At 39.6% G+C, this 24,853-nt stretch overlaps 1 protein-coding gene and 1 long non-coding RNA gene across 4 annotated transcripts; one reads left to right on the forward strand and one right to left on the reverse strand.

The window, feature by feature from the left end:
* Positions 1 to 244: 244 nt before the first annotated feature.
* On the forward strand, positions 245 to 24,826 carry myom1a (myomesin 1a (skelemin)). 3 transcript variants are annotated; one of them, XM_039601758.1, is made up of 38 exons: positions 445 to 570; positions 2,077 to 2,297; positions 6,153 to 6,293; positions 6,406 to 6,592; positions 6,692 to 6,849; positions 7,070 to 7,162; positions 7,299 to 7,387; positions 8,132 to 8,176; positions 8,775 to 8,936; positions 9,034 to 9,195; positions 9,670 to 9,811; positions 10,019 to 10,218; positions 10,321 to 10,377; positions 11,354 to 11,478; positions 11,965 to 12,148; positions 12,317 to 12,491; positions 13,588 to 13,709; positions 14,811 to 15,007; positions 15,123 to 15,249; positions 15,833 to 16,017; positions 16,153 to 16,267; positions 16,502 to 16,658; positions 16,889 to 16,995; positions 17,103 to 17,147; positions 17,406 to 17,542; positions 17,651 to 17,795; positions 18,191 to 18,250; positions 18,335 to 18,402; positions 18,506 to 18,631; positions 19,244 to 19,324; positions 19,612 to 19,699; positions 19,824 to 19,862; positions 20,087 to 20,192; positions 22,538 to 22,701; positions 22,830 to 22,866; positions 23,100 to 23,122; positions 23,390 to 23,445; positions 23,620 to 24,826. In XM_039601758.1, the coding sequence occupies exons 2-38, from the start codon at positions 2,128 to 2,130 to the stop codon at positions 23,887 to 23,889; spliced, it is 4,545 nt and encodes a 1,514-aa protein (XP_039457692.1). In that variant the 5' UTR covers positions 445 to 570; positions 2,077 to 2,127; the 3' UTR covers positions 23,890 to 24,826. The 3 variants fall into 3 exon arrangements, with proteins under 3 accessions (XP_039457690.1, XP_039457691.1, XP_039457692.1); XM_039601756.1 differs by lacking the exon at positions 2,077 to 2,297 and having other exon boundaries at positions 245 to 570; XM_039601757.1 differs by lacking the exons at positions 2,077 to 2,297; positions 19,244 to 19,324 and having other exon boundaries at positions 245 to 570.
* Positions 9,723 to 11,369, reverse strand: LOC120434177. Its single transcript, XR_005608968.1, has 3 exons — positions 11,304 to 11,369; positions 10,116 to 10,249; positions 9,723 to 9,799 (listed from the first exon to the last, which is right to left on the reverse strand). It is a non-coding gene; the product is annotated as an uncharacterized LOC120434177 (long non-coding RNA).
* Positions 24,827 to 24,853: the final 27 nt, after the last annotated feature.

The raw sequence follows: 24,853 nt of genomic DNA on the forward strand, positions 1-24,853 counted from the left end.
CAGCAGAATAATAACGGAACGATTTCAAACAAATAAGCTAAACTATAAACTAAGGGAAAGTGAAAAGTTTAAAACTTAACAGCATTGGTGTTAAAGTTGGTCGGTGGATGATATGATTGTACTAGGTTAGCAGGGTTTTTTTTAAGACTGAGAACCCGTCCTCAGTTGTATTTTCTTTTATTAGTGGCACTTCTTCTGGGGGGTTTTTTTTCGTTTGTGGTGCAGTTCATATGCCTTTTATTACGGTGAACTGGGTGAAACCACTGGAGTCCTGCATATGCCCCTGAAGTACAGTACACAGCGGAGGGCCAGGCCAAAAAGAAGCTCCTCAGCTCAGCTGGCCCTTCTCATGGTCTCATGGTCTAAATTTAAAGCTGCCCCAGCCTTAAAAGGTCCTGACGGTGTCTTGTGCATTCTGCCGAGTGGCAGCATTATTTTTGTTCTGTGGACTGCCGTCCTGTCCACTGCCCCTCACCCTGCTGCTTTGCCTGGATCTCAACTTGCTTTAGCTACTTCTGGATTAACACACATTTTCTCTTATTTTCAGCGATTGTGGATTTTTAATTTGTGGTGAGTGAGTGTGCATATTTTCTTAAATAAGCCGAAGTACTTATGTGCTCTGGTTATCATTTAAAACCATGACTCCATAAGGCCCTAGGCCGGCTTCCACTGTATGATTATGTATTTATTTTTTTACTTAGTTTGTTTATAAATGTGTTTTAATTAATCAGTTTTATTATATAGCCTACTAACAGGGTTTTGTTCATTTTGAGAAATAGTGCTCTGGTATATTAGCCTGCATGTGTCATTGTAGTGAAATGTCATCCTAATCTTCCAATTAACACCAGCCTTACCTTACAAAACTTTTATGACCTGGACTTTTTAAAAATGTTTTTAATGCACTCTGTGCCCTCATGGCTTACAGTCCAGTTCAGTGTGTAATTCTTGATGGCTTAATCTGCTTGTAGTAGATGTTGCTCAAGCACATAAAAAGGAGAAAATAGTTTTGTGTAATCTGGGAGAAACTGCAGATCATATAGTTACTGTTGCCTGCCTCCCAGCTGGAGCTGCTCTTCTTTTTAACCTGAGCCATATCTAAAAGAACTTAAGTGGCTTCACATGGGGAGAGGTCAGATGGATGATATTATTATTATTGTTATCATTATTATTATTATTATTTTTACTATTATTATTATTACTTTACAAAAATCTATATTTCATTCATTCCAATCTGCTTTATGTTGTCTTACAATAAACATAAAACCTTTGAAGTTGGACTTTTATTTTGAAGAAACAAACATCTAGGCTTTAGGAATTTGCCATTGTCGCAATATTTTGACATTTTATAACTCGGATATATGAATAACTAAATAACCCTCAATTAAGTCAGTACTGAACATAGATATTTGGTAGCCTAATTACACAAAACCTGCAAAATCAGGAAGTATATTTTAGCTTGTTCTTGCCATCTGTCCACATTTGGTGTCCAGTTCATCACAAAACATTTAAAAAGCCCACTGAAGGAAATGATCTGACTGTAAATTGACATATTTTTGTTCAAGACTTCCTTCCATCTTCTTCCTCCCTCCACCCTAAGCGGTCACGAAAGATGGCTTTTAACAGGTTTCTTCCTGTTAAAAGGGAGTTTTTCTTTCCCACTGTCGCCAAAGCGCTTGGTCAAAGGGGGTAATATGATTGTTGGGGTTTTCTCTGTTTTCCTGGTGTTGTTGTAGGGTCTTCAACTGTTAGGCAACTGTTGCTGTGATTTCACAGTACGTGAATAAAGTTGAATTAAATTGAACTGAAAAGTCTGAAAATCATCAAAACCACCAGTTTATCACTTGCTGCTTCATTTAACACAGAAGTAGATCTTAACCAGAGCTAACACATAAGCTGCTTGCCCAAAACAAACAAACAAAAAATCACAATAACAAGTTTAAAAACATATTTTTAACAAGCAACCAATTCTCTTATCCCTTAATCCCTGCTCCTACTACCTTATTACCGGCCTCTGCACTAGACTAACCTCCAGTAGAGAAACCAGTCTTTAATAATAACAGTCAGATTGATTCACAGAGCGGGTAAAGTAAAGGACAGTCATTATAAGTTGGCGGACTGGCCGTCAGGATGTCAGCATCATTACAAGTGACGCAGAAGCTGCGGCATCAGCATCAGCATCAACATCAACATGAGGAGAAGCAGCAGCAGCAGCATCACTATGAGAGCAGCTATTACCTGAGCAGCAAGTCGTCTGTTAGCAAGCAGTCATTCTCGACTGTCAAGACCACCAGCCATCGGTAAGAAGATTAGAGTGAAGGGGTTGCAGGGTCCAAGGTTGTAACCTGCCACTCCTAGTACTTCAGAAATGATGAATGTTCCCTTTCAAATATTCAACATTGTGCTTGTGGTCTGAAGTGGGTTTAGCAGCAGGAAAGAGAGTGCGTGCATACCGAAAAGGGTTTTCATCAAGAGCAGGTGCTTTTTTATGCTATAATTTATTCATTGATTTTCTTTTTTATGGTAATAGATTTTAAAAAAAGAAAATATAGCACTTTTTACTGTTAACATACTGTTGTAGCATGGCCTTTAAAGTTTTAAAGTGTGTTAAATGGTAAATCGTGAGGGTGACAACGTATTTTCCTTCCAGCTCTTTCTCTACATATGGTAGGTTTAATCAGGAATTAGACACTTAATCAAATCTGAAGGAAAAAATGTTTTGTAATAGTTGTTCAAATAGGCAAAAGCTGGAGAAGTGTGTAAGTACAAGTACAAAAAAAGCAATAGGGTTCAAGGCCTGGAGTCTTGGCATAATAGCATGGGGACCATTACACATGACTGGCAGGTAAACAGAAGGATGGATGTAAAACAACAGCTACTCTTCCTTGTTTTTTTTTTATAGCTCAGATTTGTGAACTGACTTTTATTTTAAATCTCATCTCTAAGTGTCAAAGCAGACATGTCAGCATCCAACCTTCTAAACTGTCCAGTTATATGAGAGTAATCCACTTATATAGTCTGTATCTTAAAGTAATGTTTCTAAGTTCTTATCCAAAGGCTTTTTCTCATGTGTTTGTGTTTATACATGAGTTTTGTTGCTATAAGAACATCTATTTAAGGAGGCAGGTGCATAGGAGAGGGACAAGCTGATCCAATGTTTGACACAGACTCCCACACGCTATCTAACTTGGACAAACTCTATTTATTTGTGATGCTTTGGCGCTAGACTTTCATGAGGCATTTTGCCAGCAAATAAATGTACTTTTGCAAGTTAAACATTGTGGGAGAATGTTTGCAATGTTGGATCAGTCTGTAATGTTTAAACAAAATAATTTCCACCGTGTTAGAGCTGATATATTGATGTACTTTTATCTATTAACCCACTGAAGTAATACAGAAAAACAGTGAATGCAACAATACAACAAGAGCATTGCAATACAACAACATTGCTAAGACATTTATTTCTTCAATGAAATAATTTTCTGTTTGTTTCTTTTCTTCTGTTCAAATTAAATTGAACGTTACTGTTATTAGGCCACAAGCTGAATAAAATTTAAGGATTTCAATTTGATAAAAAATGTTAATAATGGCAAAAAGTTTACAGCCTTACCTTGACATCTTTAAAACTACAAATTAGTGAATATTGTAATGACTTTAAATAGAGCCTGACTGATTTATTGACAGGTCGATACTATTGGACAATGTTAGCTGTCTGCTGCTCTATCAGCATCACCATTTATAACGAGTGATAAATAAAAAATTTTAAAAAGGCAAAGAAGAGATAGGAGAAACACCCTTCAGCCATATTATGAGTGTTGATGTTGCACAGTTTTTCCACCAGAGGGCACTCTGTAACTTCTGTGAAGGCGAGTCTTTCAAATGCCTTAAACACAACCAACGTATGTAAATAACTACACGTAACAAATACTGGAAAATCTGCATCTGTTTCATGTGTCTGAAAAAAAGAAGAATTGGCCAATGTATTGGAATATCAGATTTTTAAACCACCAGATATCGGTATTCCTCTTAAATAGAAATATATCAGTCAGGTTCTACTTTTAAGCCAGTGATTTTTCTTGGGCTTGTTTTTGTTTATCTTTTGTCTTGCGAACATGCACCTTCCTGTACCAACATGCAGTATGGTTAGCATGTCTTTGTCATTTAAGCTGTGGCGCTCAGTGTCTATGCTGGAGCTGGGATAACTTTCTAAATGAGGTCAAGGAAAGAATTTCAGCTGTAGTGAAGGGCTGCCAGTTATATTCCTGGACAGCCAAGCTATTTTTGAAGATGCGACATGAGCTGTTGCCATTAAGCCAACTGTAAAGACATTGTAAAGAAGCGATGATATTGTAGCTGGTTGCAGGCTGGCTTTCACAGTAGTCTGATAGATATTAACTCTTGGGCCAGTATGTACAAAATAGCTGTTGTTGATTTTAAGCATCTGTGTTTTGTGTCTTGTTTATTTACTAAAAAAAGAAATCAATTTATACTTTAGTGATTCCGATTTTCAGACTGACATTCTGTAGCTTGTCAGATGGAAAAGAAGTGCTCTTTTTCAGCCATCAAACTTTATTACCTTTGACTTTGTTTCACACTGAAGCAGGCGTCCTCTCAGCTCACCTGGTGAGTCAGCAATAGAAATAACTTCTTGACATTACAGCATCTTTTGTGAGACTCCCTCCATCTGTCTGTCTCTGCTGTGCATTGAGCACCTTCCACAGATTGTATCCTGCTTCACCAGTACATAACAGACTTCATCAAAGCCACGCGTTCCTGCTTCCTTTTCATGCCAAATGGATAGACTAGCGCTGACTTGGCAGAGATCATGAGTGAAAGAGAGGCTTTAAAACGAGTCTTATGTACAGCAGTCCCAGTTCCATTTAAAAAAAACCTTCTGACAATAGTGAAGACTAAGAGGCTAATGAAACAGACTGTAAATGGGTCAGGATCTTAGGGAGCGGACCGGAATACATCTTCCTCTCTGAGTAACTGGACTATAGCACCAGCTGAATATGTCTTTATGTAACCATCATATTTATTTAAAGGTTTAGTCGTCCAGTGAGCAAAATGCTTCATGCTCTTCATGGTATTCTTAGATTTCTCCGCAGCTCTTAGAAGTCTCCCCCCCCTTTTGTTTATACATGCAAAGTGTGGTGCATATATTTAGTCATCAGTTTATAAAGCAAATCTTCCTTCACAGTAAATAATCTACACCAAATGACAAATGACTAGGAAGGTTAATTAATACCAGTAGGGGTACTTACTGCAAGAGGTACTAGAAGGGATTTTTTTCATGTCTATCAACCACACATAATTCTTAAAGAATAAAAAACTGTAATTAGTCTACTGATGTTAAACTAAACCATGTTTTATATTCAACAGTCCCATTTTAAACACTGTGGTTAGCTGTCATAACCTATCGCTGACATTAAACTTTACAGATGGCGATCAAACACAAACAAATGTTCCACAGCTGGCTGTGAAACCACTTTCAGAAATTTACTGACAGACAAAAATTAAGGAAATGGATTTGTGTAGCAGCAATACAGCCAAAAAACAAGTACAAAGAGCTGGACCACATATTTGTGGTAGACCTCTCTTTCTGTAATGAGTGATCAAAACAATGAAAAAGTCTGTCCGGACTGGTCTGAGTTTGAGTTTTGAGTGAAACTGTTCAGAAACATCAAAAACAACCACAATATCGCCCTTCTGTCTTTGTCAAAATACTGGTTTGAAATCTAGGAATTAAGTGTTTTCCAGTTATAAGTTTGGTATTTAGTAAATGTGTTTCTACAGTAATGTGATTCTTAATATGGACATTTTTATTTTCCACCAAGAATATTCTTGCATTGCTTGTAACTGGTTAAAGAAAACTTTATAAAGGGTTGTGTGATTGGAAAAAACAGATTGAGAACCACATTTACTATTATAGTTTGTTTGTTCCAAGAAAACAAGCTGATGCAGAAGCCTGATTCTGGCTCAGGTTGTTCTCTGGCAAATCAAAATTTCATAATTTTTTCTTTAAAACAAGACAATGAATCTTCCACAATCACTCAGCACAGCATTATTTAGCAAAAATAATAATAATCATGCAATTTATTTGGAGCTACTCAGTTGTTGCTTCAGTACGATCAATTATGCCTTTTACCTCTTAGCAAGAAGATCTCTGTGAAGACAGAGAAGGGGCAGGAGGTGGTTAAACTGAGCCCACTACCCAAGAGAGCCAAACGCACCTACCTGGCAATGGACAAGGACAAAGAAGTTATCGGCTATGTTATTCCGGTGTTTAGAGCCAGGTGAGTATGCAATCTGAGTTTGTGGATATTTCTTAGCAAGTAATCAGTATAATTTCTGACATTCATAGTGTGCTCTCTGTTCTCACGTCTTGGTTGGTTTGTATTGTTCTAGCCATGATGTAGTTCGCGGCTTAATGGAGGCCCAGGAGGAGGAGGTCACAGAGGAGGGCATCAACTATGTGGCCATGAGGAACCTGTTTGTCAGGGAGGCCAGGGAGGCCATGGAGGTGAAAGTGGAGAAGAAAACCAGGTCAAAGCATGTCAGGGAATCTGCTGTACGCCTGGAAATGAGCAGGACGGTAAATCCTTTCCATAGTTTTGTGAATGCAAAGGTTTAACTATTTTCACATGACCCATACAGGCGTTGATGGGCTTCATATCACACACTCACACTACAGATGGAGGAATGGTTGGAGTTCCGTAAGAAAATGAACCCAGACAGCCTGACACACCGCCCAGAGTTCATTGTCAAGCCCCGTGGACAGACTGTTTGGGAGGGCAAGGATGTTAAGTTGCACTGCACTGTGGCTGGATGGCCCAAACCCAGGATTGCCTGGTACGTTCCAAGTTTATAAGTTCCCTTCTTCTCTGAGTCACAAAAAAAGAGGCTGATGAAAACAGTCAGTCATGCGTGTGTCATAGAGAAGTTTCCATCCAACACGTCAGTCGAGTTTATTTTCCACAGTTGCCACATAAACACCTACATGCACCATGGCAATTAAAAACTCTGAAGACAAGAGTAAAAATAAACAAGTCGTCTTTCTGCTGCTTTTAAGGTATAAAAACAACGTCCTCATCGATGCCAAAGCCCACCCCGAGAAGTACACAGCTGAGAGCAATTACAACATGCACTCTCTGGAGATCAAGAAGTAGGTAATCATTCAGCTGGCCTCTGAATTAACAGCACACACCCAAGATAAACGGTATTAATGTTTTATTTTTTTTGCAGCGCTGAATCTATTTGTGACGTTAATAGTTAATCGTGCACCAACATTTTGTTTCCAGCTGTGATTTCTTCGACACTGCTAAGTATCATGTCTCTGCCCTCAATGTGAAAGGGGAAACTTCTGCTGTGGCCTCTGTGGTTGTGAAAAGTAGGTAACTCGTTTAATGTTCTTTTCCACATGTCTCTCTCTGCAGCAGCTCCAGTCGATTTCAGTTTGCGGTCAAAGTTCAAAGTAGAGGTTTAAAACTCAGCAGTGTCCTACAGTTGTGCCCTGAGTATGTTTCAGGAGACAAATCCCTTCAAAGGCACAGACCACAGGAAGGTCTTAAAGCTCATTCACGAGCGCCAAAGGGGCATTTCACCCGTCTGGCCTGTAGATCTATTCTTTCATCTATACTCTTGTGTTGAGTTGCCCAGTTTTGGAGCTTTCTGCCAAAAAGATGTCTGCCTTCTCCTGAGTGTAAAGATAGTAACCAACACTTTTGGAAGAGCCAAAAATTACATTTGAATTCAGCAGCAGTGTTGTTTCCCAGTAGTCTGCTGCTCAAAATCTACAAACCTCGTTAGAGGAAGTTTTAAACAGCCGCTATTTTCTTTTTACCAAACTGCACGTGCCAACCGTATCACTGACAAATGAAGTGCACATTTACCCATGAGAGGAAACATAAATGTTGTCCCTCTTCATCTGAGCTGTAATGTTAGTTAGCTGCACACCTCTTTTGTTGAGCAGGTATTGACAGGATGACAGATTTGATGATCTGAAACAAATACTTTTCACAGCATTGTAGATTTTATATAAATTATATCTATCTGATTCTATAGTTCCAGAGGTCAGAGGTCAACATCCCTTTTACAGGTTTTAATAACTTTGTTGTATAATATTTCCCCATAGGGTTCCAAGAGGGTGTTGAACCAGGTCCACTCGATCCTAAACCACGTGAGATCACTTTATATATTATAAACAAACATTTTCTTTTAAATTGTATAAAGTAAAGTAGCTCTAACCACACATTTCTGTTCAATATCAGTTTTTAGCTTTTTTAAGAATTGTTTTTATTTTATTTTATTTTTTTTTTGCCCTTTTTCCCCGTCCCTCTTCCCCGCCGTTTTTCTTTCCCTCTTTCTTTCTCCCCTTTCTTTCCCCCAGTTAAGTCTGTCCCGTATTCAGCAAGTGAAAATAAAATAAACAATAAAAGGTGAATCAAATGGACCATTACGGCAAGGCTGGGATGGTCAATTTGGTAAAGTAAATCCGTTGGGCATCTTTCTTCGCCTTTAGACAATAATTCTGATGGCAAAAGAACCAAACGGGACAGGTATTAAAAAAAAAAAAGAAAAAAAAGAATTGTTTTTATTAGAGATGGTAATTTAGCTTTTTGATTAAAGTCAACATCAGTTAAAGCGCCACATATTTTCAAATAAGCGTTAGTGGACTTCAAAAAGAAAACTGCGAGGAGGTTGAATATTGGACTATTGGATAAAAAAGTCTGCTGGGTGTGACCCTTTAATGCTGAGATCCTTTTCTGTGTCTGTAGATGGTTTTAGCCCTGAGCATGGTGTTACCTTTGAAACCACCATTATTGACAAATTTGAAGTGGCTTTTGGCTCTGAAGGGGAGACGTTGAGCCTCGGCTGCACTGTCATCATTTATCCCACTGTGAAAAAATACCAGCCTGAAGTCGTGTGGTACAGAAACTGTAAGTGAAAGAATAAAATGGAAATTGTGCATTATTGTCTTTTCTGAGTATTAAGGCATCAAGCCCCACTTCTTTTGTTAATCTCCTGTCTCATCAGCTGTCCCATTAAAGCCCTCTAAGTGGGTGCACACTCACTGGTCTGGGGAACGTGCCGTACTCACTCTTGTCCACCTTAACAAAGAAGATGAGGGCTTGTACACCCTGCGCGTCAACACCAAATCTGGCTATGATACCTATGCTGCCTACGTGTTTGTCAGAGGTAAAGGGCCTAAAATCCTCATCTAAAGGTTACTTTTTTGCAAATGAAGTTACTTTTAGTTTTGTTTTAAATCAAACTGTTAAAATCTAACGAATCGTAACTCTTAAAGTGTGCAAGTGTTATGTCCAAACTGCAGCAGCATGTTATAGATGCGGTGGGGAGGTGCTCAGTTCTGCTGTGTCTTTAAGTGAGGTGTTTGGTTCCCCCTGAGAATTTTTGTATCTATATATATTTATATGTGTGTGAGAAAACCAGCTACAGAGACTGTTTTCTGGAAATCCCTCATAAACATTAAAAATATAGTGATTTATTGATATAAATGTATCTTAGTTGCAGTCCTGCCACTCATATTGTAAACAAGTAGGTCAGAAAATGGAAACTGGATATGTAATAGAGATCAGCTTGATTTAAAAACAGCATCACTCACTATTAACTGTGTGTGTGTGTGTGTGTGTGTGTGTCTCACTATGCCAGATGCCGATGTAGAGGTTGAGGGGGTTCCTGTAGCCCCCCTGGATGTGCGCTGTCATGATGCCAACAAGGACTATGTTGTGGTAACCTGGAAGCAGCCAGCGGTGGAGGGCAGCAGCTCCATCCTGGGGTACTACATCGACAGGTGGGTCAGCTTCCTCTCTTATGGTTTACAGCGTTTTGCTACTATTTTATACAAAATTGTAAAAAACAAAAATAGTCCGCTTTCATAGGGGGCATATGATACTGTGTACAGCATATGCAGTGAAACTGGTTTAATTGTTGCTGTTTCTGTGTTGGAAATCCAAATTAACACCTGGTTTACAGCGTTCACTAATCTAAATGTTTCCAGGTGTGAGGTGGGGACCCATCACTGGGCTCAGTGTAATGAAGTCCCAGTCAAGTACGCTCGCTTCCCTGTCACAGGACTGGTGGAGGGGCGGTCTTACATGTTTAGGGTGCGTGCGGTGAACAAGGCCGGAGTCAGCCGTCCATCCCGCGTATCCGAGGCCGTGGTTGCCATGGATCCCTCTGACAGAGCACGCCTCAGAGGTGAGACACAGACCCATCACCTGCTGACACACTTCAGCCATGTAAACAAATTAACCTTCTTTAAAAAAAAAAAAAATCTATTTAATTAATTTTTCCAAACAGCTGGACCCTCGGCTCCTTGGACTGGAATGATCAAGTTCACAGAGGAGGATCCGACAGGTACGGCACCTTTTTGCTGTCTTAATAATTATAATTTCATAGAATTTTAATTTTAGTTGTCTTTACAAAAAGGTCTTGATGCATTCTCAATCATCCAGGAAAGTAAATCTCCAAAAGTTGAATCTGTTCATCTGGACGTAGCGTTTTGTGGGAGAAACGTTTCGTCACTCATCCAAGTGACGTCTTTACAAAAAGGTTTTAAAAAGCTATTGAACCTCAATATCTTTCTCATTTTGGCCAAACAGCTCTAATATTTGGACCTGACCATCCCACCCAGCTGCTTGCACATCTCTTAGGTTTACAGTAACAGTCAAGCAACTCTCCTACTCTGATTTTAGACATTTTCTCATATGGCTCAAACACGTATGAGATGTGGGCTCCTTTTCTTTGATTTTAACTGCTATAGCCATCACACAGCTTCCTGATTGATGCCTGTCTCATTAATCAAGGGGAACTGTGAGCTATTTTTCATTAATGTTTAAGGGGGTCGAATGTGCTATTTTTAATCAGAAATTCAAACTTCACAAAAAATTCAGAGTTGTCAAAATCAGGAACTTGCATGTGTCTGATTTTGAAAACTACCACCTCAGTCTTTATAACAGGTTAGGTTAGGATATGGTATTTGTGGTATTGGTTTATTAATGTCCTTCAAGACTTCTCAGTTCTTTTCCCAATTTTTTTAAAACAGTTGCTTCATTCCTGTAAATTTCAGACTCATTACTGTAGGAATAAACAACCTCATATATCCAATCAGTCAAACATCAGCATCACATATCTGATCAGTCTTATAACTTTAGACAATGTTTAATTCATGCAAAGCTTATATAGTAAAATACTGTTTGTACTGTGAGAACAGTCTGCACAGATCATGTGGTTTTGCTATTAGTGCTCCGTTTTGGTGTCAGTACAGTCACTTCAGCACTTACCTAGTTGCAGTTGTCGTGTCCAAATGATGAGTATCTTCTTGCCTCTTCAGTCGGTGTAGTCCCAGGAGAACCAAGTGATGTTGTGGTTACCGAGGCAACTAAAAGTTATGTGGTACTTGCCTGGAAGCCTCCAGCCCAGAGGGGTCACGAAGGAGTCATGTATTACATTGAGAAGGTGAGAAAAACATTGAAAACTGTCCCATAGAAATATATGAGTCAAACTACTGGACTGATGAGAAGAATCAGTTATATCGTTTGTTATATTTAACATGATTATGGTAAATAAAACAAAGTTTCTAATCACTTAACTAAGTCTTAACTCTTCTCCTTTGAAGCTCTTAAACTATTTACTGCTGATAGCTACAACAATTTAACCTTTAAATCTGAGGGATCAACATATTTTGCAGAGACAATGCAAAATGAAAGCTCCACAGTAAATACACCAGTGTGAAAATGCTCATTTCTAATTGATTTCCTTTGGTCATACAGTGCATTAACAAATACAATGGCAAAGACCTACAGACTTATTATTAGAATAGTGATATGTGAAAGCAAGCATATGGAGACATTATATAAATAATCATACCTCACCTGTTTCAAATAGTCAAATTTCATATCTGTTTCAGTCTCTAACATTTTTCTGGCTCTTTGTCAACTGCAGCGTATTTCTGGCACTGACACCTGGCAGAGGGTGAACACTGGTATGCCAGTCAAATCTCCTCGCTTTGCCCTGTTTGACCTGGCGGAGGGTAAATCTTACAGCTTCCGTGTACGCTGCTGCAACTCTGCCGGCGTGGGTGAAGCCTCTGAATCCACAGGAGAAGTCATAGTTGGAGATAAACTGGGTGAGCTGGCAAACCAAGTGTGTCAAAACTAATGTTGCATATAAAAAGACCTGCTCAGGACTGAATAATAGTAGCTCTAAAATCACAATGTCACTGGTTTATTTTACAGTCTGCTGCAGCGCCTTTCTGCATTATAGGATGCTCTGTGTTTTCCTTTTCCTCTAACAGACCTGCCATCAGCTCCAGGCAACCCGGTTGCCACCAGGAACACTGACACGTCTGTGGTGGTTTTCTGGGGGGCCTCCAAAGATGTGCAACACTTGGTGGGCTACTATATTGAATGTAGTGTGGTGGGCACAGATGTCTGGATGCCTTGCAACAATAAGCCTGTCAAGCAGACCAGGTGGGCAGGTTTAAAGGTGCAATTAATGCATGCTCTAAGATGTTGAGGATACTGATTTTGCCATGTAAATATGACGTCTTTTAATGTCTTGTTTATAATACTTCCACAGGAATTAAGAGGGTAAGTAGCAGCTAAGTGCTGCTAATCAAATGCACTTGATTAACTGATCATCAGAAAGTGTAACCACCTCTATAAAAGCCAATTTACTGATCTGAAGCATCCAGGTGTGTGTTAAGACAACGCCACAATCTTTCCAGGAGTGGACATCCAGCGCAATCACTCCAGAGCTACATCTCAAACCCTACATGTCGAAGTTTCCATATTAAACGTTAAAGTTTATGACAGTATCACTAGAAAAAGGATGAGCAAGTATGGCTTGTTTGAAATGGTTGCAAGCTTCTTCTCTCCAAAATGAACATGGTAACATGGCTTAGATGTATTGCATCTGAACAAACCACAAGAAAAAACAATCTCCTTTGGACTGATGAACCTAAGTGGAGATGTTTGACCATAAGTGCAGAGCTCCACATCTGGAGAAAACCAAGCACATCATACCAGCAACCAACATAAACGAATTATCCCAAATGTTAATATGTTGGAGGGATGATGATTTAGGTTGGATTTGTACCCACAGACCTGGGCACCTTGCAGTCACTGAGTTTAAGCTTGGCTGAAATTGAGTCATGCAACAGGATGATCCCAGTGGTAAACAAAGAATCAAGGTGTTGCAATGGCCCACTTAAAGCCCAGACCTCAACCTGAGTGAAGTGATGTGGCAGGACCTTCAGAGAGCTGTTTATAAACGAATGCTTTGATGAGCTGAAGCAATGCTGGAAAGAAGAATCAACACAGTGAGAGACTGATAAAGGGGCAGCACAGTGGCACAGTGGTTAGCATTGTTGCCTCACAGCAAGAAGGTCCTGAGTTTGAGTATTTAAAAAAAAAGCAATGTAACTTGAATGGCTCAAAGTATGTTGTATCAAGAGCAACACTTGTGTGATATTACAAAAGATCCCACCTATTGACTAATACTAATGCTGTCATAGATTGTTCATAGAAATGAGTGAAATGCTGAGAATCTCTTTTTTCTGTTTAGGTTTGTGTGTCATGGCCTGATTACTGGTGCAAACTACGTGTTTAAGGTGAAGGCAGTAAATGCTGCTGGATACAGCCAGAGCTCCCCCAATTCTGATGCTGTAGTTGTACAGGCTGCCATCTGTAAGTGTCATAATTCATTCTCATTCTTCACTTTGCACGCATTTCTCCATTTTTCCCCCTTATCCATGTATAGTCTTTCACCACTCCTAATTCAAAATCTTTTTTATGTTTTGTTAATTGATTTGCAAAATTTCATTCTGATACAGTTAATCTGCCTGTAAATCTCATGTGTTAATATGTTATGTCTTGATGCCTGCTTAATAAGAAAATCCCAGGAAGTTGATTCTGTCCATCGGAACGCAGCATTTTCAGTGGGAAAAACCTTTCATCACTTATCCAAATGACTCGGCTGACTGCAGGTTTCCCCTACATTATAAACAGTACATATGCACATTAGCACTGTTACTTGAAAACAAGGCATAAGCTTAGTTTCATGGTCTGCTATGACCATTGCTCAGTGGCCATGAGTACTGTTCAAAGAGTTGGTACTCTTGTACTCTTGGGGGAAACCTGCAGTTAGCTGAGACTGAAGAAGTCCCTTGGATGAGTTTTTAAATGTTATGAATTATATGTTTATAAAAGTGCAGTTGATAACTCGCATGTGCCTGCATGGCAGTTTCATTGCTACCACTATATTTGGTAACTTTCCCATCCTTTAATTTTTGTATTTACTTATTTCTTTGTTGCTTGGTTAAACCAGTCAGGTCATGTTTTACAATGTTTTTACTTTGTGTGAAGGGTTTGAGGGTTTCTGCATATAAGTTTAATTTTGCTTGAGTTCTGCTGTTTGATAAATCTTTAGGGGTGCCTCTTAGTGCCTGGCCAAGATGAAGGCTAAACTATTGTGTTCTTAAAGAGCATGATCCTAATGAGTCCTGGCTTTGAAGAATTTCTTAGTGTGAAAGTTTCACAGCTGCTTGCGTTTAGTGTAAGTATTTCTATTTCCATTACTGTGATACTAAACAACAAATGTGTGTTTCTTGTGTGTGTAATGCAGCAGCATGTATGATGTTCATCTGTACCGTCGCAGCTATCATGATATTTTAACACTGATTACCACTAACACCTGTATGATACTTGGCTAATGTTAACTGTTTTGACTCGCTTACTCACATTTTTTCCCACAATTAAAGCTGACCGTCCTGTTTACTCTCATCACAGCCGTACCTGGGAAACCCACCGGTGTGACCCTGCTGGAGGCCTTCAAGGACTACATGGTCCTGGGCTGGAACGCGCCTGCTAACAACGGAGGAGCTGACATCAGGGGCTATTTTGTGGACTACAGAACCGTAAAGGGAGGCGTTGCTGGAAAATGGCATGAAATGAACCACCAGGCACTCACTACAACTTCCTATAAAGTAAGTTTCAAGTTCCTTCAGGCTCACATTCATAAAACATAAAATGTTATCACTGCATGTAATGAAGCTGGCAGGCACTTTTTAGTCTCTAACTATTTGCATTTGTTTCTGTTAGGCGGAGAACCTGAAGGAGAGGCTCTTTTATCAGTTTCAAGTCCGAGCAGTGAACATGGCTGGTGTGAGTAAACCCTCTCTGCCCAGTGCACCTCTGGAGTGTAAAGAGTGGACCATTACTGTCCCAGGTATCACTGATCACATGTTCACCGAAACACAGAAAATTGAGCTGGTAGATATTAGTAATGGAGGGGTTAAACCAATAACTGACTATCCACTGAAAGGAAAAACTTTAATTACGTAAGGGGGTTACTAAGAGTTAAAGCATTTTTCATCAGTGACCTGACCAAGAATGCTATGAAAATGATAACAAATAATCACACAAATACAACTGTCACACACTGCAATTAAGTGAAAAAACATCCATATCATATGCTACCAGATATCTAGGACAAAATACATTTCTGGGTAACCTCAGCGTAATTTTAAGAGCAACCGCACTGATTAAAAGTATTATTCTCTCAGAATTGCTTATCTGGTATGATCTTTTTTTTTTTTTTAGTTGTGCTATGTCCAATGTTTTACAAGACAGAGACTGATGCAAAATTGCTTCGACAACAATCAGTTAAATCACTTTATATTGCTGTCAGTTCTCAGCATTATCATTTGGTGCTAGGCCAAGTTTTTGTCTATATAATTAGACCTTAGAAAAGGAAAAACAATCCAAAATTAGCCACTGATATTAATTATTTAAACACTTTTATCTTTAAGGTGTTCCTGTTGGTCTTCATGTACTGGAGATCCGTGACACCTCTGTGGTGGTCCTGTGGGAACCACCGGTGTTTGATGGTCGCTCTCCTGTCAATGGCTACTACTTGGATGTCAAGGAGGCCTCTGCTGGTGAGGAATGCTGGAAAGGTGTTCATGAAAAGGTCAACAAGATGAAATACATGAAGGTGAGGAAGATGCATATAATCCAGTTTGAACAAAATTGGTTCTTTAATATCTTAATGTCAAATACGACATGTGAATAGTTTTAATAGTTGGTGGTTGGACTCGCTCTTACCCCTGCCTGTCATGTGCTAAATCAGGTGACTGGACTGAAGGGTGGTGCATCCTATGTGTTCCACGTGCGTGCTCAAAATCTTGCTGGAGTTGGAAAGCCCTCTGCAGTCTTAGGTCCAATCCTGGCCCAGACTCGCCCTGGTGAGTGAGACTGTTATGTAACTGATGCAGTCAGTCACAGAGTGTTCCTATCCAGTCTTACAAATATGTGGAAAATTTGTCCTCACACATGATTTGACTTTTTTTTGCAGCTCTACACTCATGGCCAGGCTTTTTATTTTGATGATTTAGTCTTTTAATGACTAAAATTCTGAGTTTGAGAACTGAAAATACTAATATCGGGGATCCTCTCACCATTTAATGTCTCTCTCTTAGGCACCAAAGAGATTTACGTGGATGTTGATGATGACGGTGTGATTTCCATGGTCTTTGAGTGCTCTGAGATGATGGAGGGCTCTGAGTTTGTTTGGTCCAAGAACTACAAAGAGATCACAGACACCTCTCGCCTGACTATTATCAGTGAACGGGGCAAGTAAGTATGCATTATGTACCACTAATGAATAGAATAGAATAGAATAGAATAGAATAGAATAGAATAGAATAGAATAGAATAGAATAGAATAATCCTTTAACTGTCCCACAAGGGTAAATGTTCACTACCAACATTTTCCCCAAGCATTAGAATCCATGTCACCAGATGATATCAGCTAAAAAGAGAAAAAATGTCCCCACCCTCCTCCCTTGCTGTTTCATCATCTGCAGATCCAGAGCTATCTTCAACAGTCCCTCTCTGGAGGATCTGGGCACCTTCTCCTGTGTAGTCACCAACACTGACGGCATTTCCTCCAGCTACACGCTCACTGAGGAGGGTGAGACGCCCTTTGAAGGCTGTCTCAGATTACTTGGTGCAGTACTTCTGTCGGTTTACAGAGGTCATGACATTCATCCATTTTGTTGTTGTTTTCTTAATTGACAGGTCTCAAGCGTCTTCTGGACATCAGCCATGATCACAAGTTCCCTGGTGAATATTGGCACAAAGCACAGATGTTACCAAGACCAGAATTTCAGTTTTATTTAGTACTAAATGTAGACATTGGTTTAAATATGGCTTAAAAATGATTTCTTTTCTCAAACAAATGCAGCCTACAAGCCTGTTTTTAACTCTGATATTGCTGATACCAGCCACTGTGACTTTATGCCCTACATGTATACCTACATGCAATCCTAAAAAAAATAGAAGTTGTTCTGCAAGAGCTTTAATAAATCTGGTGCTCTGTAGTTATTCCCTTTAAGAACGAAATGGCTATGGAGCTGCTCGAGAAGGGTCGCGTGCGATTCTGGACTCAGTTGGAGAAATGCACTTCTGACTGCCAAGTGGAGTATGTCTTCAACGATGTTATCATTTCTCAGGGAAAGGTAGGAAAAATACTGCAATAATAATGCCCCCCCCCCTCCCAGTTGTAAATTGAACGTAACCTTACTGCTGATGGATCAGAGATTTTCTGTTTGCCTCACTGCTTTCAGAAATACACAATGAACTTCGACAAGTCCACCGGTATTATTGAAATGTTCATGGACTCTCTGGAAGTCACAGATGAGGGGACGTTCACCTTTAACCTTGTGGATGGCAAAGCTAAGGGTACAACCAGTCTGGTGCTAATTGGAGATGGTAAGCAGCTTTAATGGCTAATACAGTTTTGACTTCCATTTTGATATAATGGTCACCTGGATTAGCGTAACTTATAACTTTAAGGACTGACAAAATGACATAAAAGTACTGAGCAGTTAAGACGAAGTCAAGAGAACAGCATGAAAATGAAGGCTGTAAAAATACACAATGCAAATGTCAGTGTAAATATAGACATCTCCCAGTCTGCTAGGTGTATTGCCAGTGCTGCAGTTTAATTATGTATCCATTGAGGGGCAGCAGAAGGCAACGTTTACTTACAGTTGTCCCTTCTCATTTTGTTATGGCACGCATTTTCTAATACAGTCCAACAGTGAATGAGGGGAAGAATAAGGGTTTAATCTGTTTTTTTAACATTTATGTTTCTCTTTGTCCAGAATTCAGGGAGCTTCAAAAGAAGTCAGAATTTGCAAGGGCAGAATGGGTCAGGAAACAAGGTAAGAAATCTCACGCCTCTTTCACGTAAGCCTAATGATAATTAAACAAATCATTTTTTGTGTAATCATTCAATATATTTTCAGGTCCTCACTTTGTCGAGTACCTTGACTTCAGTGTTACCCCTGATTGTGATGTACTGCTGAAATGCAAGGTAATAGAAACGAATGTGAATAATTACAGCGCTGTTGATATTTCTTCAAAGATGGAGCACGTAGATAAAGCAACTCCTTCCTGTCCCTCTCTTTGTTTCATAGATTGGAAATGTCAGACCAGAGACTGAGATCACTTGGTCTAAGGACTGCATTGAGATTGCAGAGGATGATGAGGATGCTAAGAAAATCGAGAGACAGGACGGCGAGCTGACCTTTAATATCGGAAAGGTCAGCCATTAGATGGAGGCCGTACGTTGCGAGGAGTTGTGAGCTTATGAGTAAAGAGCTAAAAGCGGTGCTGATGCAGCTGTGCTTCCATTGTACAGCTTTACTAGCTGCTGCGCTGTCTACCAGCCCTCTCTGACACGTACATTCATAAATGATGAAACACTATGGAAAATATTCACCTTCCCAGGTTGTAGTAGAGTGCTGGAGTCAGCACATTAGCATGTTCCCAGTGGGGATCTGAACAGATGCAGTGGGTACTGAAACTGCTACAATTAACACTTTCTCTGAATTTTCATACTTGGAGACTCGGCGATCGTATTAATGCCCACGTAATGCCATTGTACATGTCATGTCCTTTTAACTCATTCATTTCATTCTAACAATAATCAATATAACTTCTCTGGCCACCTTACATGCACAAAAAAGAAAAGAAAAAAACTCTTTTTGATAGAATTTTGATCTGGTTTGTCACTAAGGGCCCAGTGCCAGGGAAGCTACATTGATATTTCATTGAGACTGTGTAAGCATTACTCATTAGAAGAGGGTCGGTGTCATTGCATGAGCTCCTGTCAGCTGCATTTGCAATAACTGGCTTATCTGTCTAATTCACAGTGGGTTATTAAGCAAGAGAAAAAGAAAGAAAAAAAGAGAAAACCACCTGCAGAGGACGTTCCCCCGCCACCAAGACCTAAAGTCTGGACATAATCTTTCTGCCATAAGTTGACACCTGATTTCTCCATGTGTCCTCCTTGTCTTCCCTTATCCATGTTTTTCTCTGTCCTTTCCATGTTTTCCCTTAAACGCCTGCAGCATCACGGGCGGGAGAAAAGCTTGCCTTTTCGGTTTACTTGGTCCCTGTCTGGCTATTTGACTGTCTTTTATCTGTCCCAAAAATAATATTGCACTCCCCTCACTTTGAGGTTAAGGGGATTTCATTATTGCTTCAAGGATACTTATGTGACTTGTAATTTGAATCTTAGATCTCCAAGCACGACGCGGGTGTTTACGAAGTCTTCCTGAAGGATGAGAGAGGCAGAGATAAGAGCACCTTCAATCTGACAGATGCAGGTAGTCTCCCTCATAAATTTTAGGAGCTGAAAATCAAGTGGAAAAGTGGAAATAAGTGCTGCGGAAAAGCAAAAGTAATATCAGCGAATGTGACATTAATTGCTGTCGTCATGCTTTTCCCCAGGATACCAAGCTGTAATGAATGAGCTGTTCAGGGTTATTGGTGAGTCATTAAAATTCACACTTACCAGGCAGTAATGAAGCACAACACATAGACCACGCACTAAAGAGGCCCACAGAAAGAAGTAGAATGTGCCTATTCAAAGTATTTTTCCTGAGAACGAACAATTAACATCTAAATATTTCATGCTTTACTGCATACCATTATCCGATATTAGCTCCAAGAGATGCAAATAGGTGCCTGTCTTTGCTCTTTTCTCCCTCCAGCTAACTCTTCCAGCGAAATCAAAGTTCTCAGTACCGAGCATGGCATCGTCCTCTACTCCACGGTCACATATTACCATGAGGACCTGCGTGTTGGTTGGCTCCACAAGTATGTGAAATTGACCTGGTTTGCAATCTTTTCTTTTATTTCAAGACTCATTCACTTGTAAAATACACAAAGCAATACTATCATGAAGCTACATTTAAAAACAAATGCAGCTGATAACAGTCTTTGACCATGACTCTCAGAGGTGTCCAATTAGATTGATATAATACTGTTATCGACACTGTGCAAAATTATCTGACCAGCATTGTAAAATGTTGCTTATAACCATACAGTCTGCACATGTAAATATGAGGTAAACCTCTTAGTGCATGATAAATGCATGTGTAAATGATTCAAGTTCATTCTAAGGAGCTTGCAAAGAAAAGCGTCTGGACTTCTTTAAGTTGCTTGAAGATGTTTCACCTCTCATCCATCATTCAAGTTAATCCAAAAAAACAACATTTTTATCTGAAGAATTTTTGCAGATCACTGTTACATAAAGACAAAATAAGTCATTAAAACAGGCAAAACTACCTCAAAACATAAACACAATTTGAAACAGGCAACAGATGTTTGAATTGATTTTTTTTGTATCAGAAGGATCTGTGCGGTAAAGTCTCTATGTGGGGAGAACTGAAAAAGGGTAGGACGTGGTTAAATGGTCAGTTTTGTGTAACCCATTGGTTATAGAAAATCCATTATGAAACGAAAGAATGACCAAAATTTAAAAATTGAACTTTTTCAGTTTGAACTATTCAACTCAGGGTCGCAGGGGGGCTGGAGCTTGTCCCAGCTGTTGTTGGGCAAGAGGCAGGGTACCCATGGATGAGTCACCAATCTGTTGCAGAGCTAAAATAGAGACAGTCAACCATTCACACCTATGGGCAATTATAGAGTCACTCGTGCATGTTTCTGGACTGTGGGTGGAAGGCAGAGTACCCGGAGAAAATAATGAAAGGCCACAGGCTGGATTCAAACCCAGGACCTTCTTGCTGTGAGGTGCCAATACTAACTACTGTGCTGCCCTTCAGGCTTAAGTGGAACTAGCAGATTGAGCCTGTACAGTACAACTGTCCTTTTGTAACCACAAGGGTCGCCCCCTGCTGGCTATTAAAAAGAATGGATATTAAAAGCACTTCCACAGTTGGCTTTGCTTTTCAGACCCAGCAGCTACATCTATCTTTTATACTGTCCATAATCCTCACTGGGGGAAGTGATGCAGAAGGGAGCTGCAAGACAGCCATAACAAGACCCGGCTGAATTCTCTAAATCCTTAGGAAAGGTGCTCCAGTACTTCCTTCATTAATTCCTTTTGTGTGAGATACTGTGGAGAATCCTGCATGAAAGGAAAGAAGATAAAGCTGTCTCACAGTCAGCTGCATGTTTTTTCTTTTATTAGAGGCTCAAGGACAGCCAAGCTGCTGATAGTGCAGAGATGTATTTCCATATCTGAAAATTGTTGTAGTAGGGTGTATATGAAATGTTGTGAGATTAGAATTTGAGAATCAGATGACTGCTGTAAAATGGGTTCACGTGTTTTACTTGATGTTAGTTGATATTAATTATATGCTTATCTGCAACTCGTGAACTATTATTTCTCCCCCAGAACAAAGTCGAGTTTTCGTAACAAATGTAACCACACTGACCAGTCAAATAAGTACCACTTTATCGACACTGTGTCACCGTGTCACGTTTCAGAAATGTTAATTTGATTTAAATATTGTTTCAATTAAAACCTGTAAAGTTTGGTTAACATAGCACCCATGCCATAGTTAGCTAAGCCATTTACATTTAGCTCAATATTTATTTATAATTTCAACTATTTCAACTAATTTCTCTGTATTACCTATTGCTTTTAGAATTAGCATTAATCTAGCCATCCATATATATCTCTTCCAGCATACATCTACATATTGTAACAGTTAAATTCATTACTTTCATGAAATTCTTTAACACTTCTCTGCTTTTTTGTACTATAGTTGTCATTACTACTTGTGTAAAATATCACAATGGTAGTCATGGTACTGCTTTTTGTATAAGACCTTCAAAGCTCATGTGTGTACTATGGCAACACTTTTTGCATATCTGAGACCTGCAGTGCACAACACGAGGTAATATTGTGCCATTCATAATTCAGATTAAAAATGAAACAGTAAAAAAATGGCAAAAACTATCAGCTCTCTTGTTGATGTACATGATTATATATGTATAGATGGGGCTAAATTTTGCCACATGTGACATTTTTCCCAAAAAACCCAGGTATTATTATGTAAGATTGAAGCGTCTGCTGCAAGTATTGCTCCATACTTGAGTCATATTCCTTGGTGTACTGGATTGTATACATTTTCATTTCAGTAAATTAGGAGTCAGGCATTATTTGATGTCTGTGTTCTTGATTCCTTCACCAGAGACGGCAAAATTGCTGCTTCAGAGAGAGTTAAGTCCGGAGTCACAGGAGACCAGCTTTGGCTTAAGATCAATGAGCCCACTGAGAAGGACAAGGGCAAATACAGCATGGATATCTTTGATGGCAAGGACGGTGTAAAGAGAGCCTTTGATCTGACTGGCCAGGGTGAGTAAAAGTTATAAAGTCAAAAGGAGCAAGACGCTTCAGGCGCAGAAAGAACCGCATCCTGTTAACTTTGTCTATCTTTTGTGCTTATGTAACTAAATTATAATTGGTGATTTGTCCTGGTGCAGCATGGCAAGAGGCATTTGAAGAATTCCAAAGGCTCAAGTAAGTAAACAAACTCATCTGACTCCATCCTTCTTTTGTGTAATTCAGCTTTTCTGTCTGAAGAGGATGTTTACAGAAATAAATAGCAGCAACCATCACAAACTCAAAATAGACATGAGGGCTCTTTTGGATGCACTCAAAATACATTTGTCGGTAGTGTACAGCTTAGAAATAACTACGATACCATTTTAGAAAGCTTCTGACAATGTCTGTGTCCTTCCTTCCTCCCTTAGAGCTGCAGCAATCGCTGAGAGAAGTAAGTGCCTATTTATTCTCTGGTTTCTCCCGAGGGACACCGCTCTATGAAATTATGTAACATTTTTTGGGGTATCGTTAAAATTTTAACTTGGATATAGCGTGGTTAAAGGATAGATCTCCTCTGTAGCTGAAATATGAAAGTGAACAAAGGACATTTCCAGCTAAAACACACTTCACTGCACCAGTGAAAAATGCAGCATTGGTGAGTATAATGCTCACAAGCTCTCCTTGATGATTGACACTTGCACCTTTATTTCCTGTTTAGACCGCGCTCGTGTTGTTGGAGGCTTGCCAGATGTGGTTGCAATCCAAGAGGGCAAGGTAAAGAAACAATTTTTCACTCTATTCATGAAGCGTGTCACTCTCTTATTCTTTCTGTTCTCTCTTAGTTTGTGTTATTCTATGAGTGTGTCTTACCTCTAAAATCTGATAAGCTCTCTTGTTGCATATGTGTGACACCCATCAATCCCCTGACAACTTATATTTACTCGTTAGTCCCTGAACCTGACTGGCAACGTTTGGGGCGAGCCTGTACCTGAGGTGTCCTGGACGAAGAACGAAAAGCAGCTGGTATCTGACGACCACTACAAACTCAAGTTCGAGCACAACAAGTTCGCCAGTATCACAATCGCCGCCGTCACCACGGCTGACTCTGGCAAATACGCCCTTGTGGTGAAGAACAAGTATGGCACAGAGGCCGGCGAGTTCACCGTCAGCGTGTACAACCCAGAGGAAGAGGAGAGCAAAGAGGAGAAGAAAGACTAAAGGATGACACAGCGTAATGGCACAAAGAAGATTAACAACAGGGCAGTCTCCAAAGTATTTTACCCCGGCATGTGCCGGTGCAACACAGCAAATAAATAAATCATGAATTTAAAAAAACAAAACAATCATGGGTTAAAGAGTTTTGGGCATTTCTTATCAAGGATAGGGTTATGAATGTGAAACAGAATAACTGTTTGTTTGCAGTTTGTGCTTGATGTGTCATGTATGGGGGATAGTTGACTTGACAATTTTATTTTGAAAACAGCATGAAGACCTCCAAAAACAAAACACTGTATTCTGATCATTTAAAGTTTTACATTTGAGTAATTTTAGGCATTTCAGACCACATCACTTTGGGTTTTCCCCACTGTGAACAACAAAAAAAAGAAAATATTATGTCGTTAACTTTATACCAGCTATTGCAATCAACTTATAAAGTGATATGATGGCTAAAACTGTGTGTGTATGTTATGTCTGTACAGCTTGCGAGCTACAAGTCAGTGATCACATGTGTTTGTAGGAGAGGTGGAGCTGAAAAGCACTGATGCCATGTAAACAAGTACACAGCAATCAGAACAGGTTCACTGGATGTGTCTCACACACTGTACAAACCCAAAGGAGTACAGGCAGAACTGGAAAGCTTGGAATCACTTCTGAACACCACACACTGAAGAAATTCCGTTGAACGCGGGGTGGGGGTAGTGGGCGGGAATGTTGTTTTTCAGGTACAATATAAAAACAACCATGTGATAAACAGTCATGTACCATGTGGCCTGAGGCTGAATACAGTATCTATGTGTCTCTTCAAGGCACTCTTGCAATAAAACTGCACCTGCTTGTAGAGAGGGTTGCCTTTGTTCTCCATAATCTCCCGTCTTCAGCTCATTGATTGACAGAAATGCCCTCAGTACAATAAATAATAAATAAAAATAAAAAAGGGTTTGAAAGATTGATGATGGTCTAA

This window comes from Oreochromis aureus, linkage group 18 (assembly GCF_013358895.1).
Source record: "Oreochromis aureus strain Israel breed Guangdong linkage group 18, ZZ_aureus, whole genome shotgun sequence".
Classification (NCBI taxonomy): domain Eukaryota; kingdom Metazoa; phylum Chordata; class Actinopteri; order Cichliformes; family Cichlidae; genus Oreochromis; species Oreochromis aureus.

What these genes read in the sequence shown, in the direction of transcription:
- myom1a (XM_039601756.1), top strand. Translation starts at nt 278, where the DNA reads ATGCCCCTGAAGTACAGTACACAGCGGAGGGCCAGGCCAAAAAGAAGC. An exon ending in CATAGTTGGAGATAAACTGG is followed by an intron (nt 12,149 to 12,316) that starts GTGAGCTGGCAA and finishes TTCCTCTAACAG; the next exon opens with ACCTGCCATCAGCTCCAGGC. An exon ending in TCACTACAACTTCCTATAAA is followed by an intron (nt 15,008 to 15,122) that starts GTAAGTTTCAAG and finishes TGTTTCTGTTAG; the next exon opens with GCGGAGAACCTGAAGGAGAG.